The 14,915-nt window shown below is 39.0% G+C and overlaps 1 protein-coding gene across 1 annotated transcript in view; it reads right to left on the bottom strand.

Annotated features, from left to right (window-relative positions):
* Positions 1-834: 834 nt before the first annotated feature.
* Positions 835-14,915, bottom strand: part of LOC126652754 (collagen alpha-2(V) chain-like) — a 68,492-nt gene continuing 54,411 nt past the window's right edge. Inside the window, exons 7-18 of the mRNA XM_050339862.1 lie at positions 13,579-13,689; positions 11,796-11,873; positions 9,811-9,855; positions 9,298-9,351; positions 8,682-8,735; positions 7,007-7,060; positions 6,173-6,226; positions 5,395-5,448; positions 4,171-4,215; positions 3,084-3,137; positions 2,180-2,224; positions 835-936 (exon numbers count right to left, since the gene is read on the bottom strand). Coding sequence (XP_050195819.1) covers positions 835-936; positions 2,180-2,224; positions 3,084-3,137; positions 4,171-4,215; positions 5,395-5,448; positions 6,173-6,226; positions 7,007-7,060; positions 8,682-8,735; positions 9,298-9,351; positions 9,811-9,855; positions 11,796-11,873; positions 13,579-13,689 — 750 coding nt within the window. The remainder of the gene's footprint in view (positions 937-2,179; positions 2,225-3,083; positions 3,138-4,170; positions 4,216-5,394; positions 5,449-6,172; positions 6,227-7,006; positions 7,061-8,681; positions 8,736-9,297; positions 9,352-9,810; positions 9,856-11,795; positions 11,874-13,578; positions 13,690-14,915) is intronic.

Here is a 14,915-nt window from a genome sequence, read left to right as displayed (position 1 = left end):
TGAGTAAATATGGTTCTAGGACAATACACGTGGTTTTTAGTCATAAAACTTTTATTAGAAAACCAAATAACTATAAACATCTTTTTTTAAGTGATACACACACATTTTATGGAACTGTGGTGCAGTATTTTAATAACATATTTGCTGACTTCAGCAAAGAAAAGTTCTTGATTCAGCTATTAATGCCCAAATTGCAACATACACAGCTAACAGTTATGGGAATTAAGATTCCCAAATCCACAGACAAGTTCGTCTGCAAGCTGTAAAACACAGATTTTGTACGAAATTCTCAAGAGAGACAGAGATACAGAGCAGAGACAATTTACTGCTTGGATCTTTGTTCCTAGAAAAGGAAGTGGAGGAAAGGCTGAGTTCTGTCACACCACGAAGCACAACTGTTGGCAGAGGTACAGCTTCAGCTCCCCCAAACCAGTACAGCTGTCCCCAAACAACACATCTTGAGATGGTCAGTGCTAAAGGGAGGTCTGACAGCTCCAGCCACAGTATCGATGTAGCTACACGACTTCTGGCTTTAGAGCCAAATTCTTGGTTTGTTGCACTGCAGAGTAACAGAGTCACACCTCCTGTGACTGTGAGGACACGAAGTTTGGGCAGAGGTGCAAACAGCTGGGGCTGCATTTGATGGCACACTGTCCAAACTCACTAGAAAGCAAACTTCAAGTGTATGACGTTTGAAAATGCCCGCATGGTAGGATGTAAACCTTGTTCTGCTGTACAGAAAGACTTGACAATTAAGGGCTTCAGAGTAAATTTGTAAATTGTTTCCATTTCCATAATGCCTCCTGTGCTGAACAAGACTTTCAACAGAACTTTTTACCGTGTTATAAAGTCTCGGAACGGCGGCACACCGTGGTTATAAACACTCACTACAACGCTCTTCCCAGATGATTCCTCAATCTTTTCCTGCTTTTCTGTCTTTTTGTAAAATATGATTCACACTGAGACAAATATCCTATGCAATAAAGCTCTCCTGACAAACTTAATCAGAACAATCTGTCCCACTTAGCCTTATTGCGGGCATTTCTGCCGTGACCTTGCACTGGATTTCTACAGCACTGATATAACAACTCACTAAGCAGGTTTTTTTCTAAACCTGTGTCCCAGTTCATTGGGTCACAAACACATATCTGCCAAATCTCTCTCTCTCTTGTTGCAGGAAGAATTCCAGAATTACAGTGTACCATTGCACTGACCCAAATAAAAACACATTTCATTAACGCTTCCTCCAATGAGAAACACATGCATCAAGGACCAGTACCTCCCTCATGGGATTTTCCAAAAATATTAGCCAACCAGTTATCCTGTCCAGTGAAGCTGAGCTCGTATTTTATGCCAAAGAAAAATTTCAAGCTTCATGTAAAATTCCCTAGCTTAGGACCCAGGTTTTTTTAACTTCCTAATTTGTTTTCGATACTGAAAAAACCTTTTCATTGTTTGAAAGTTCCTTCTAGCAACTTAACCTTCTTTCATGATACACTAAATAACTGAGTTTTGCAGCTTTTAGGAACTAATGCTCATTTTTTGAGCTTCTATTACAGCTAATTATTTCTTAGTGAAGCTTTTAATAAAATAGTCTGTTCGTTGGGATGACAGAGGTAACTGATTTTTCTTCCCATGTCTTAATCGCTAGCAAATAAAGAATGAAATTCTGACAGTGGTGCACTTTAGAGGTTTGGTGGGTTTTTTGGTGCAGTGCTTGCGGGGTGTTTGGTTGTTGGATATCCTGGTTTGTTTGTTGTTTTGTTTACAAGCAGAACATCACAAAGAGTTAAAGGTTCAGGCTGATGACACAATTATAAACTGCTTTACATTACAGTGCAGATACTTCAGGCAGTTTCCTCCCTACAGTATGGACTCCATAAGAGCAGCAAAGCATCACCTTTCCCAGAGGATGTTATAGTCTACTCCTCTGCAGATTAAAACCTTTAGAGGAAGTAAACTACAGAGTGTAATTTCTCAGAAGGCAGCACTAAAACTAAAATAAGTAGAACTAAGAATCACTCACAGATAATTAATTCCAGGTGCACTTCACTTATACCAGCAACTGCCAACTTTTTTTTTACTTTTTTTTTTCTTTTTTCTTTTTTTTTTTTTTTTTGGTAGGGTCAAAAGGCAAGTGGAAATAGAGAGAAAAAGGTGATTGAAAAAAAACACTTACCATTGGCCCTGGCTTCCCAGGCATCCCATGCTGGCCACGCCCGCCCTAGTTACGAAAATATCAAACAGAGAATATTAATAAGAACTCCACTTTTTTAAAAAAATTATTTATTGTTGGTATTTTTGATAAAAGCCACATATGTAGTAAATTGATCATAGAAGCGCTGGATTGCACATTCCTCCAAACACTGTCAAATGCTTCTGGAAGAAATTATGCTCCCCTTCTAATTAATGGATTTCTCTATTTTCAGAAAGGACAATATTTTGAAAGTGTCATTATATGGGGCACATAACATAAATGGAGGACATGAAAGTCATGGGGAGAAAAAAAGTACTTGGCATTGGATGTAAAAGCAACAAGATAAAACTTCTACTTAACTATGATCTCATGTCAAGGCTAATCCTCCTTGATGAAAATCAAAATATTTTTTAAGAAGACAGCTTTATTATCTGGAATCAAATTGTGTGACTTCATCTAAAATGAAATCTTAATTGAAAGACTGCATTTAAACTTTTGTTTTAAACCTCTATCCAGACAAATTTGATACATATTATTTCCAGTTCAGTAATTTTTGGTGAAAATAGCCTCTTGTGAGAAATTCCACAAAACTTTTTTTTTCTCTATCACAGAAAAAAGTGTTGTGAGGGTACTTGGCCTCATGGGCAGCTCTGGTATAAGAAGTTACCATACAAATACCATTCTCCTTTTAAAAACTGTTTCTAGCTTATAAAATTTATAGTAAAGGTCTCACCCCACAAACCCACTCAGCCCTAACATTCTTAGGCTAGAGTAGAACTCACCATACAAGTGGCTGGCAAGTCACATGAATAAACACTCTCAGGGGCAGGGATTTAATTAAAATAAGGGAAGAATTACAGGGATAGAGAGGGAAGATCCTACTCACAGGGGCACCCTGTGGTCCAATTCGACCTCTTTCCCCTGGCATTCCTCGAGGCCCCTTGAAGAGAGAACAAGAAGTGCATTATTTAGGAAAGTCACCATGGCAGAATAATAAAAAGAGCAAAGCACAGTTCACTTGATTTTCCCGCCCCCCTAATGAAGAGAACACTTGCCACCACCTCTTTTGGATTTTATTCCTTTGTTTTTTGGGGGATTTTTTTAATCATACTTGACTTTTTCCTTTGCTTCAAGTCAGTTTTGCACTGCATCACTCTCCAGTGGTTTTCTGCTCAACCTTCTTTATTTACTTTTAACATGGACATGATTAGTTTCACTGAGACTACAAGGGTGATAAGGACATATGATGGAAACAACGGTTATAGAACCAAGTTTTTTGTTTGTTTTTTTTTAACTCCTACAGGTATAGCTTGTCTTGTCCTATAGCAGGAAAGAAGTAGGAGCTCACATAAGTCCTTAAAGCCTCACAGGCTTGACCAGTGGAAATTTATTAAAGAGTAACTTTATTTCTTCTGTTCCCACAGTATTTCCAGTTCTAAACACATCAGAATAAGCTCTGTATACAGTCACCAGTGACAATAAAGCAATTTCATTCACTGCTTCTCATTCACAAATTGGATCCCACTTCAGGGATATTACATTCTCCACGACAAAAGACAGTGCATCCCGGAGAGATGCCATTATCTAATATCAGAAACGTGCTTTTACTCTCAGAAGCACTACTGAGAGTCAGTTTTTGGCATGTTACACTTCTTACGACCTATTCAGTTTTCCAAAACAATCATAAAAGAAAAAACTAGTCACCCTACACTTGCATGAGTAGGCAAACAACCACCACACCTGCATTCATGTTTCTGTTGAGCCTTCTGATTTACCATTATTACCCTGTGTCTTGGAACAGAGAAGAGTAACAGTTTACAGTGGACAAAGCTTACTGTTAGTGCAATAGAAAATGAAGCCTTAATTAAGAGAAAGTTCAGCCCCATGACCTCAAATACACAGAGATCAAAACCTAGAAATTCCCAACAGTATTTACAATCACTTCTGTAACACCCAGTGCACACGACACTCACTAGAGGACCCGTTGGTCCCATGGCACCAGTTGGTCCAGACTCTCCCTGGAAATGGAAATGAAATCACACAATTAGAGAAATGGGTGAAAGCCAAATGGAGTTACATCTCCTCCCTGACCTCAGTGCTTGTGTTGGAGCTCAGAGGCAGAGTTGCACAGTCACCTGTGTGCATCACACGTGGCAAGAGCGCTGTTTCCCCGTGGAAAACAGTGATGGGAAGTGCCATATTTAGATGTTCTCAGTGAAATAATGAAGCAGATTTAACTCCTACATGTTCCAGCTACCTGCCCACACCACCTACCAAGTCTTCTGCTGTTGTTGCCTCCACCAAAGGTTTGTGGGCAGCGTCAGGAAAGAAATTTTTTCTTACACAAACTCTCCTTAACTACTAATTACACATTGAAGTTTAGATTTTGGAAGGTTCACTTCATTTACTGTGTTTTTAATCTAAAGGAATAGTTCTGACCCACATTCAATTATCAGCTACACCAGGCCAAAAAATGTTTCACCATCAGCACTAATGAATGTGGAAAAGCTTGAAAAAAAAGTGTTTTATGCTCTTTTAATACAACTTTTAACCTTTAATCTTGAAAGGACTGACTCCAGTTGGCAATCCTGTGTTACCACTGCTTTAAGCTGAGGTTGAAAGGGTGCTACAGTGCCAGTGGGGCTCAAAAATTGTAATGGAAAAAACTTGTTAGGTGAAAAATCATCAGCTGGATGAAACATATCCTCTCTCTCCACTCCAATGCCTGCTTCATTTAAGTCAGTCTCTAGTCCAGAAACTCAAAAGAGAAGAGCAAGGTTTTAAATTATGCCTTGCTCTATTTTATTGCATTAAAAAATGTTAGAAAACTGTGCTTTCCCACTCAGCTTGGTCACAAAGCCAACAAGAAACACGAACTGCCCAACTGCGAAGTTGCAAGATGTGCATGGGCTCTTTGTCAAGACACTTTGCTGTCTTCAGTGTTACATACATGTCACAGATGGACCACAGCCAATTCACCCAGGGACACCTCACAGGCCTAAAACTGAGCCCCAGCTGAAACTGGAACTCTCAGTATAAAGCCCATTGTAGAGCAGTTTTTATGTATCAAACACACAGTAAATATGGGTAACTCCACTCAGTCTCTCCCACACAAAGCTGTGTTCAAAATATCTACCCTCTTTCAGGGTTATATAAAACAGGCTTAACCCTTTAGTTTTTTTGGGCCATGGAAATACCTTTGCTCCAGCTGCTCCAATTTCACCTTTGGGACCGTCAAGTCCTTTTAATCCCTGTAAATTATAAAAATAGGGAGAAACTGCATTCATATATGTACACACAGAGAGCATTACTACTATTATTGTTAAAGTAACTCGATACTAAAGTGTTAAGAATGGATCTGAGGTGGGAAGAGTAAGAAAGGAAAAAAAAATAAAGAAAAAACCAGATGGAATAAAGTTTTTAAACATTTCCTAAATGGAAACCAGTTGTACAAGGCACATTTCCTTGGATTCGGTTTCCTTTTTAAAACAAGAAACTTTTTTCAAAAAAAATCTTAAAACAACAAGGAGGAGGCTCTGAGCCATAGGAAACCTACTTATTCCTCCCCAAAGCAAAATTCTGGCCAGAAAGCTTGGTAATTTGTAATCCCTCCATGCTGCAAACATATCCACCTCTCCAGTTCCCCACCCTAAGGCAAGGCTTGCCAACAAAGAGAGAGAACTGTCAGGTTTGTGCCTCCTGAAGCTTGGCAGGGCTCGTGCAGGCTCCTTCCAGATTCCCAGAACATTTGAAAAGAGAGTGAAGAAAGCACTAGAGACTGGAACAGAGAGGTCAGCTTAAAGGGCAGTAGTGCTGTGTTTTCTGCAATCCCCTCTTCCTCTCAAATGCCAGTAATTCTGCCACAGCTGGCTCGCCTGCAGGGTAGTCAAAGTCCACACAGATACAAAAAACCTCATCTTTAGTATCTTTCTAGTGAAATATCATCTGTAAGCAGCAGGAAAACCAGTCTCTTACCCGGTGACCCTTGAGACCTGGGAGACCAGGAGCACCAGGAAAGCCTCGAGGCCCCTAAGCGGGAAAAGCAAACAAACAAACAAACCAATAAAAATCCTGATTTCTGCATGTTAGCCCATCAATAATGCTGCTAACAGGGATGAGGGTGGCTGTCACACAAATACTCCTAACATCCCTCTGCCTTGGTGACACAGTAGAGTGAGGCAGGGAATTTGAGCAGGTCACAGATGACACAGCCTTGAAGTTGGATAGTCTGAGCATTATGCACATTTTCACTAGTATCAAAAGCTTTATCATTTATCTCAACCCTCGAATTTTAACAGAAGCAACGAAATAAAATGAGTGGAAAATGAAGGTTTGAGTCTTAATATGGAGAAACATTAATTAAAAAGAGATCAGAACTCAGAGCTCTTATTTAAAATAAATAGAAACTCAGAACTGCAAACTGTATATGTTCTTTCAGAACATGTCAGCATGATAAACAACCATTATCAAAACACATTTAGCAATTAAACCAAAGTTATCTTGGACTTAGTTTCCTACCCAGTTTCTCCAGGGAAGGCTAATGGAGGGGAGTTAGGTGCCTTGTGTTAGAATATTGGTCACATGAATTTATTACAAAAATTACAGTAACACCTTCACACTCTCAGATAACAACAGTTCAGCAAACACTGACTGGAGCCTAAGAGTGAGCTAACACAAGGATGAATGGCAGAGCTTTGCACTGATAAATCATCAGTGTGATGTGATAAGTAATCTATATCATACGATGGCACGCGATTATTTTTCTAAATACAATTATTTTTTCTAAAATGTAAATAGTCACTCTCTTACTGGAGATCCTGGAAATCCAGGCTCACCAGTTTGTCCTGGTCTACCAGGTTCACCCTAAGGAGGAAAAAAAAAAAAAAGAAACACATTAAAATAGGAAAATTAACATTCTTCCATTCAAATAAATGAAGACATCCAAATCGATATTATAGATCTTCTTTTTGAATCAACCATCCACATGTCCAGCAATTGTGTATTAGACACATTAACCTTAGAAAGGTTTTTAACCCAGAAATGGGGGAACTGAAGACTGAGCATCCCACAGTGCATCCCAGCATCACAAGATGGCGCTGCCACGTAGTTTTCCTGGGAATCCTCACCCAGCATCCCATTGCTTTCATTTCCCACTGTAAAAGCAACCTAAAACTATCTGCATTGCAGCTTGTTCCTCTCCCTCAGTTCAAATGTTTAAAGATGTTTGTAATTTCGTTCTAGGACGGTGACCATTTTCTGTGTACTGCAGTGGGAAAGAAAATATGGTAGAACCAAACGAGCATATTTGGAAGATTATTCAAAGTCCTCCAGTGACAACCAATCATTCCTTTAGATGCATCAATCAGTTCAAATACATCCAGGACACCGGCCTGCAGGAATATGAAAGGCTTCAGGAAAACAGCTTCTGGACAGAGAGAAGGCAAAGGGCCTCACAAATGCAATGACACGACCAAGTCCCATCTCTGGACCCCATGGGCAGTGGCTATTTACATCTTCCCACTCTCATCTTTTCTTTCACTCACTCTCCCTTACCCTTATCCTGTCTTTTCCTTTCTCTCCCTTGTGCATTCTCCCTGAAGGTTATCTCGATGCCACGTTGCTATAGATGATAAATCAGATGATAACACCCAAAATGGCAACATACCTGTTTACCTTTGAAACTAAACTGTTCTAAAATAAACCCTACACACATTATGTTTTCAAACACCGATTATTCAGTGTCATTTTGCTCTAATCTACCCCAAGGGATTTACTAATAAGAACCTGGGTTATCCTCCCCCTTTCTGGGGCAGGTTATAACATACAATTAAATGGGAAAGTAGTTGGTACCCAAGCTATGGTAATTTTTAGACTAAAATATCTAGCATCTGCAGTTTTTAACTAATTTCCAAGCTATAAATTAAAGTTCAGACAGATTTAGTGCGCTTTGCAAACACATAATATACACCTACTGGTGAGTTCTTAGGCTGCTGTTGTGCAGGACATATATGTATATGTAACATGTATAAAACATACATTTTACATATATGTGTACATGCATGGATAGAGTAATAAACTCTGTTAGGAATATAATAAATTACCAAAAGTTTTAAGAATTTAAATACTAAAATCTCATTGTCCACACACTACCATCACAGCCCTTCTAACTCCTCACGTGATCCCAAAAGAGAAGAGAATTGCTCCCTCCTGATACATCATCACCTTTGATTTCAAGAAAGACATCACAGTTAAGAACTGACTGAGGCAAGAAATAACAAAGAGCTGGTGCTTGGGCCTTAGGTATGAGGGTGGTTGCCAAGATTCCCAGTTGTGACACTGCACTTAATGAGGAGCCTGATTGCAAAGAAAAGCAAAGAGATAATAGAAGTTACAGCAGGCACATCTGCTGGTTAGTCACTGTCTCACAGATGCCAATGTTTGTTTTCTTAAACATTAAACAAGATACAAAGAGTAACCAACTTACATCTTCACCAGGTTTGCCTGGAGGTCCCTCTGGTCCTCGAGAACCTATTGGTCCCTAAGAAACAAATATATTTCTTGAGCCAGTCAATTTAGCCATCAATAAATTTCCTTTTTGCTCCATTTCAAAGTCTGTTTTTACAAAAACATATGGACAAAGGAAAAATTTTATGCCTAAGCATAGAAATGCTTCATTTTGTGGCACTCTTTCTAAACATCCTGCCCTAAAAAACATGCATTATATTATATGAAAATATAGGATAGACTCTTTAAGAGGAAAAAAAATTCCTTTAAGAGAAAAAAACAGTTGCTGTTGCATGAAATCTCTGGCTCTTGCCTATTTGGAATCCCTTTGTTCCCTCAAAAAATAAACATTCTCATCACCCTTTGTGTAAGTTGCACTACCAGGTATGGTTTTACCAGTGCTTGACCATCCTCAGGTCTCTGCTGGAAAAGTAAGAATGATCATTTATAACATCACTGGTCCTGGCTTTGAACAACACAACTCTTCTGAAGTTACTTAATAGCTGAAACAACATAAGATAAATCCTGTTCTGAAACAAAAAAGTATAAAATATTGGCAATTTTCTTGCGGAAATGTTTTAATTTATTGGTCTTACCATAGGTCCTGGATCCCCAGGTTCACCAGGTGGGCCTGTGGGGCCAGCACCACCCTAAAATTAACCAAAGATTAATACAGTTACAAAGTCCAAAAGGAATTATAAGGATATAAATTAAAATCCATGACCAGGAAAATCCCAGCCCACGGGACAGACTGGATTCTAATTCAGAACCAGTTCACATTTCAAAATGAGTGAAAGTTGGGTACTAAAACCAGTGAAGAACAGTCACCCATTTCATCACTGTTCCCTCATTAAAAAATATGTGCTGGATTAAAACCTTGTTAAAGGTCTAATAAGCCATCCTTTTTGAGCTAATTCCCGTGTTTTAGAGTACATCTGGAGCAGAGAACTTGAGAGCAGCTTGTTTAAATCCACTTCCAGATGAAGGTGCATTCAGCCACGTGCCACTGAAGACAGGCATTGCCCCAGAGAGGAACACACACCCATTACTACCAGCTTTGCCTTCATCTCTGGCCAGTTATCTCCCACCCCCTGAGGTGAAGCACTTACTTGTTTTCCTTGGAGACCCTGAGGACCCCTTGGACCCACTGGACCCTGTCGAACACAGAACTCGTTATACACTGGAAAACACCCTTTCCCAAACAACATTCACCCAGCAAAGACAGAAAAAAAGCCCTGATAGTGACCTCCAAGCTGGCATTTCTGTGGTCAAACCCTCGGGAAGGCTTTTACTGAGAAAACTGGGGTTACCAAATGCACATAGAATGAAATCTGATGAATTAAAATGAAATCTTCAAACGCAAAAAGTCACAGGAGTGTAATTTCATTAACAGCTGAAAATATGGGTTTGATTGCTCTTTGAAACCTCACAGTTTCTCTGGAATCAGCCAGAACAACTGTGTTGTCTCCACTGAAAAAAAAAACACAGCAACAAAATAAGAGTTGGGGGGAATAGTCTTCCCTCGAAGGGGATCTCATTACTCAGATGAATCTCATAATGGAATCAATGAGAAAAATAAATTAATCCTGTTGTTCTCAGCCGTGAGCTGAGAAGCAGCAATGGAAGGACGTGTTTAAATGTATCATACAAACCACCAAAACAGCTTCCAAATGGTTGTGGGTTTTTTGTTACAGAAAGTTCAGATTTTCCCTTAGAAGGTTTTATGGGATTGTTAGGAAAAAAATCTCATGCTTAATTGTAACTTGTAACATGAAATAAACATTATCTTGTTTGAAAATAATTCCCTCGTTTCTAGGAATACAAAAATATCTGTGTAAGACAATTTGCCTTTTGACAGAGGCTGAAGATTTATCTTTTAATGTTCATTAATTTTTATCAATTTTTACAAAGCAAATGTAGAAGAGTTAGTAATAGGCCATTTTAAAAATCTAACCAACGTTAGAAACAAAACAATGTTTCAGCTGTCAGTTAGTTTACAAGGAAAGGAGAAAAGAGTGTCACACAACATGATGAATCAATCCAAAGACAGTGAGTGTCAAATTACTTAATTAGGCTTTGTGTAAGGCCTTATAGAGACATGGACAATATTAAAATTAATAATGTTTGAGAATGACAAAAGAAGAGCCAGTACAAAAGATGCAACACCTTGAGACAAACTGAGTGAAAGGATTAAGCAAAACAATGAAGGGCAGCAAAGTAGGGCAGACTTGTGGAACAAACCATTGTATGTGCACAAAGCAAATTCACTGGGGAGAGACATTCACAGAATGGAAAATTTAATCCTAAGGCAAAACACAAGATTATCTTTAGAACCTTTCATATGGTATTGAAACTGATTTTGAAGGTTAGTAGTGGGGACTAGGATGGATAAGATTCAGGTAGGCAAACTAATTGACAGCACAGTCACTAAAGGATGGTTTCCCTAACAATAAATATTAAGATATTGTCAAAGAGGGTAACAGTATTTTCAAGATATCAAACATGAAGAGAGAGAATATTCAAAAGCAGCCCCAAGGCTTCTAACAGAGAAAGTTTGGGGTGGTGAAACAGCATTCACTGATGGCAAAAACATTAAGTGTTACCACTGAGTCCCCAGAGCACAAAAAGCAAAGGACATATCTGAAAAGTGAGGGATGCCAGTGATAAAACTGAATCCACGGAGAAACAGAAATTATTTCTGTCTTGAAATAATAGAGATTTCAGTTAAGAGCTGGTTTGAGAAATTTGTTTTTCAATTACTACCAAAAATAACTTTTTTGATGTCACAACGTGAAAAGAAGACTTCAAAGTCACATATTTGTTTATTCCTCTTTGTGTTACACCTGACAATTTTCAGTTAATCTGCGGTGACTCAAGATATAAGAAACACAAACTCAGGAGCTGTTGTTTTTTGTGGTTTTTTTTTCATTTAGCAGAATAATGTTTTTTCACTCCTTTTTTTCCAGGTACTGAGCAAAACTGCACTAGAATATAGTGTATATCCAGGTTCTAGAGGTGCAGGAACCCCTTGGAGCTTTTGCAGGTGCACCCCACTTGCACCCTGTTTTACCATACAGGGCTAATCTGGTCTTACCACTGCTCCAGGCATCAGTCCCATCTGGCTCCCAAGTCCAGATTTCTCATCCAGTCCTGCCATCTGAGCTGCAAATGGCTGAAAAAAAAAATAAGATGGGTGATTTTAGCTGGAAGTCGTTGTCGTGGTTCTCAAGGCAAAAATCCATGTAAGCACATTGTTATTATTTACCTTGGCTTTGCAGTGCTAACAACTAAATTCTTGGTTTAATCATTAAAAGGGAATTCGTCTCTCCTGTAAATCTGAGGTGTTTAAAGCTTCACCAGGTGAACCAATCATATTGTCTGCTTACCATTCTGACTCTCTTTCCACTTTAACATTAAATAAATGGGAAAGTTACCTTAAAAGAGGAAAGCCTCCCATGAAATTAAGCAACTTTTTTCATGACCTGCAAATCTAAATCACACCTTGACTTGACCTGAAATATTCCTTCATGTCTTCTAAACCTTCCTTCTGTTTTCGCTTGCTGTGCTTCAAAGTTCAGAAATATCTTCAGGTAAAAGGAAATGTAAGTGATTTTATGATTGCAAATTGGAATTTTTAAGCATGTTGCCCTCATCCAGCAAAGCTGAAAGCCTCTGTTGTTCCTGCCAATTCACAGAGACCAGTGAGTGAGAGCAGGGAGTTACTGCAGTGCCCTCCTCCTTCTGCAAGCACATCGTTGAAATCAAGTTTTGTTTTGCTTCACTCATGGCAGGCCAGAGCTTACAGTGGCTGAGAACAAGGAACAACCCCCAAATGCAAGTCTTCTAAGATTTACTGTTTGTTCCTCGTCAGATTGGTCTCCAAACACATTTTCCATAAGGCTGGAAATTGCCTAACTTCAGAGACAGGAATACAAACAAAAAATGGATTAGATCTCTGGCCACACCTATTCTTCCATATTTTCTGTTGGGCAACAGCCTAACACTCATTATGCTGCTTCTGTGATTCTAAGAGATTCCTGTCTGCTGAAGATATTTACTTGGGCTGCATCTCCTGGATTGAGGACTATTTGGAAATGTGGTTAAGTCATGAAAAGCTGCCCAAAGTTGTAAGCCATTAGCCCAACATGACTGTTTCAGATTTTTGTCAGTGTAACTCTATTTTTTTTTCAGAAACATTGCTGGACCAAAGGAGTGAGAAATCAAAACAGGTATCTTTCAAAGAGCAATAAATGTGGAACCGAATAGACTTGAGAATTTCTAATACCTATTTAATTATCAGTCATAAGTGGTGTCCAATAGAAGGAGGGGGGAGAAAAAGAAGTCCTGCAGAACACTTTGCCAATGTATATGGCTGGTTAACCTTGTTTTTTACAAACAAAATTCTTACATAAATCTTCTCAGTGTTGGTCTGAATACTTCCAACAAGAAGCAAAATCAATCGCGTTTTCATTTCTCTCTCTAGTCATTTTGTTATTTTTAATTCATCTTACTTTTCTCTTTTCTATATTCCTAATTTGGTGCACTATTTTTGCCTGTAACATTTCTCAGATCCCTTGGCTTTGAATCAGCTGGAAGTAACAGAACCCCAGTGATAGGTTTAGATTTGGGCAGCTTGGCTTTTCTGGATCCTGAAACCCACTTTGAAAGGTGTGTCCTTGCCGAGGTTTCTCACGTTCAGCTTGTCCCAGATTTTGGCAGAATTGTTTGCTGTTGTCCCTCATGACTGGAAGATGGGAACTGTAGGCACAGCGTTCCATGCTGACTGAATCAAAAGGAAGGATACAATTCCTAATTGTATCCTGTGGATATGATCCAACACTCACTTCACCTTCTCCTAAAGCAAGTGTAAAACTTACCCTGCTGATTCCATCTGGTCCTGGGTGAGTGGGATGCCCTGGAGGACCAGGATCACCAGGCTGGCCAGGGATACCAGGTTCACCATCAATCCCTTGAGGACCACGAGGACCCTAGAAAGAAAATCAGAAATGCCAAGTGTGCAAAGGTGTTCATTGAAACCATAGGAACTGGCAAACAACTGCCTCTTAGTGACAAGCCTGGGTTTCTGAAGATATTCAAGCAAACAACATCCCTCAACACCTGTTCCTACCTTCAGATCAGAAGCATTGACTAAAATTAATTATTAATTCAAAATATAAGTAAATTGCAGTAATTTCTGTCACAAGCTCTCTTAGAAACTCCAACCTCCTATCAATCCATACCAGAGCATACTGTTCCTGAAAAACTATTTGGCTTGGCACACAATGCAGAATAAAGTGAATTTACTTCTAAAATACATACAGCTCAGATCAGAGCACATGCACACACACATGCTTAGGAGACTCCAGCCTAATGCTGGATTTTTACAGCCTCCTGACATCATGAATGGCTTAGACAGCTCATACCATTGATGAATTCTCAACACAGTTACAAATGCCAGAAATGCAGAGTAAGTTGTCTGGTGTCAAAGTCATCTTTAGCTAGTATTTGCAGAGTAGGCCAGGAGCCCATCCTGTGGTTCTGATTTTGATCACCCACTCTTGATTCCTGAACTGCATTCATCTTAATTCGTGTAAGAACTAAAATTAAATACAGAAGCAGCTAATAAAACATTAGTGGAACAAAATCAGTGCTAACAGGGCCAATAAAGACACACTTCAACCATAAATAAAGATGTTAAAGGGCTTGTCACTACTGATTCTTTCATTAGAATAAAATGCTTGACCACAGGGAGGAGAAGTTTCATACTATGTAATGAGCCCTTCTATTTTAAGGATCCTCAAACGTAAAACTTTAGAAGCCTGGCTCAGTGAGTCATCTTTAGAGACACAGTTAATAATCAGACAGACTGCTTGTATTTCCATGAGATGAGGACTGTGTCTGCAACACATTTCAGTGGAATTTATGTCTGAACTAGTATGGTTTCTACTAGTCTGGTTTGCAGAATGAGTTGTGAATAGGTGGAATTCCTAAACAAATGAGAAGGTTTGTGCATGACGGATGGAAGTGGAAGGTTCTAGTGGAAAACTTTATTATTTAGTATCTCTGTTTTAAACACAAGTGCAGACTGCCAAACCTAAAAGTGCTTACTGTTCAAAGGAGGAATTTATTCTCAAAATAAAAAGTAAAGAAAGTTAAGCATTACAGAAAAAAAAAAAAGAAAAGAAAACTAGTTGCCTAAAAAGAATTTAGCACC

The sequence above is a fragment of the Myiozetetes cayanensis genome, unplaced genomic scaffold, assembly GCF_022539395.1.
Source record: "Myiozetetes cayanensis isolate MyiCay16 unplaced genomic scaffold, myiCay2020 scf9, whole genome shotgun sequence".
Lineage (NCBI taxonomy): Eukaryota > Metazoa > Chordata > Aves > Passeriformes > Tyrannidae > Myiozetetes > Myiozetetes cayanensis.
This window is presented reverse-complemented; position numbering and strand designations above follow the sequence as displayed.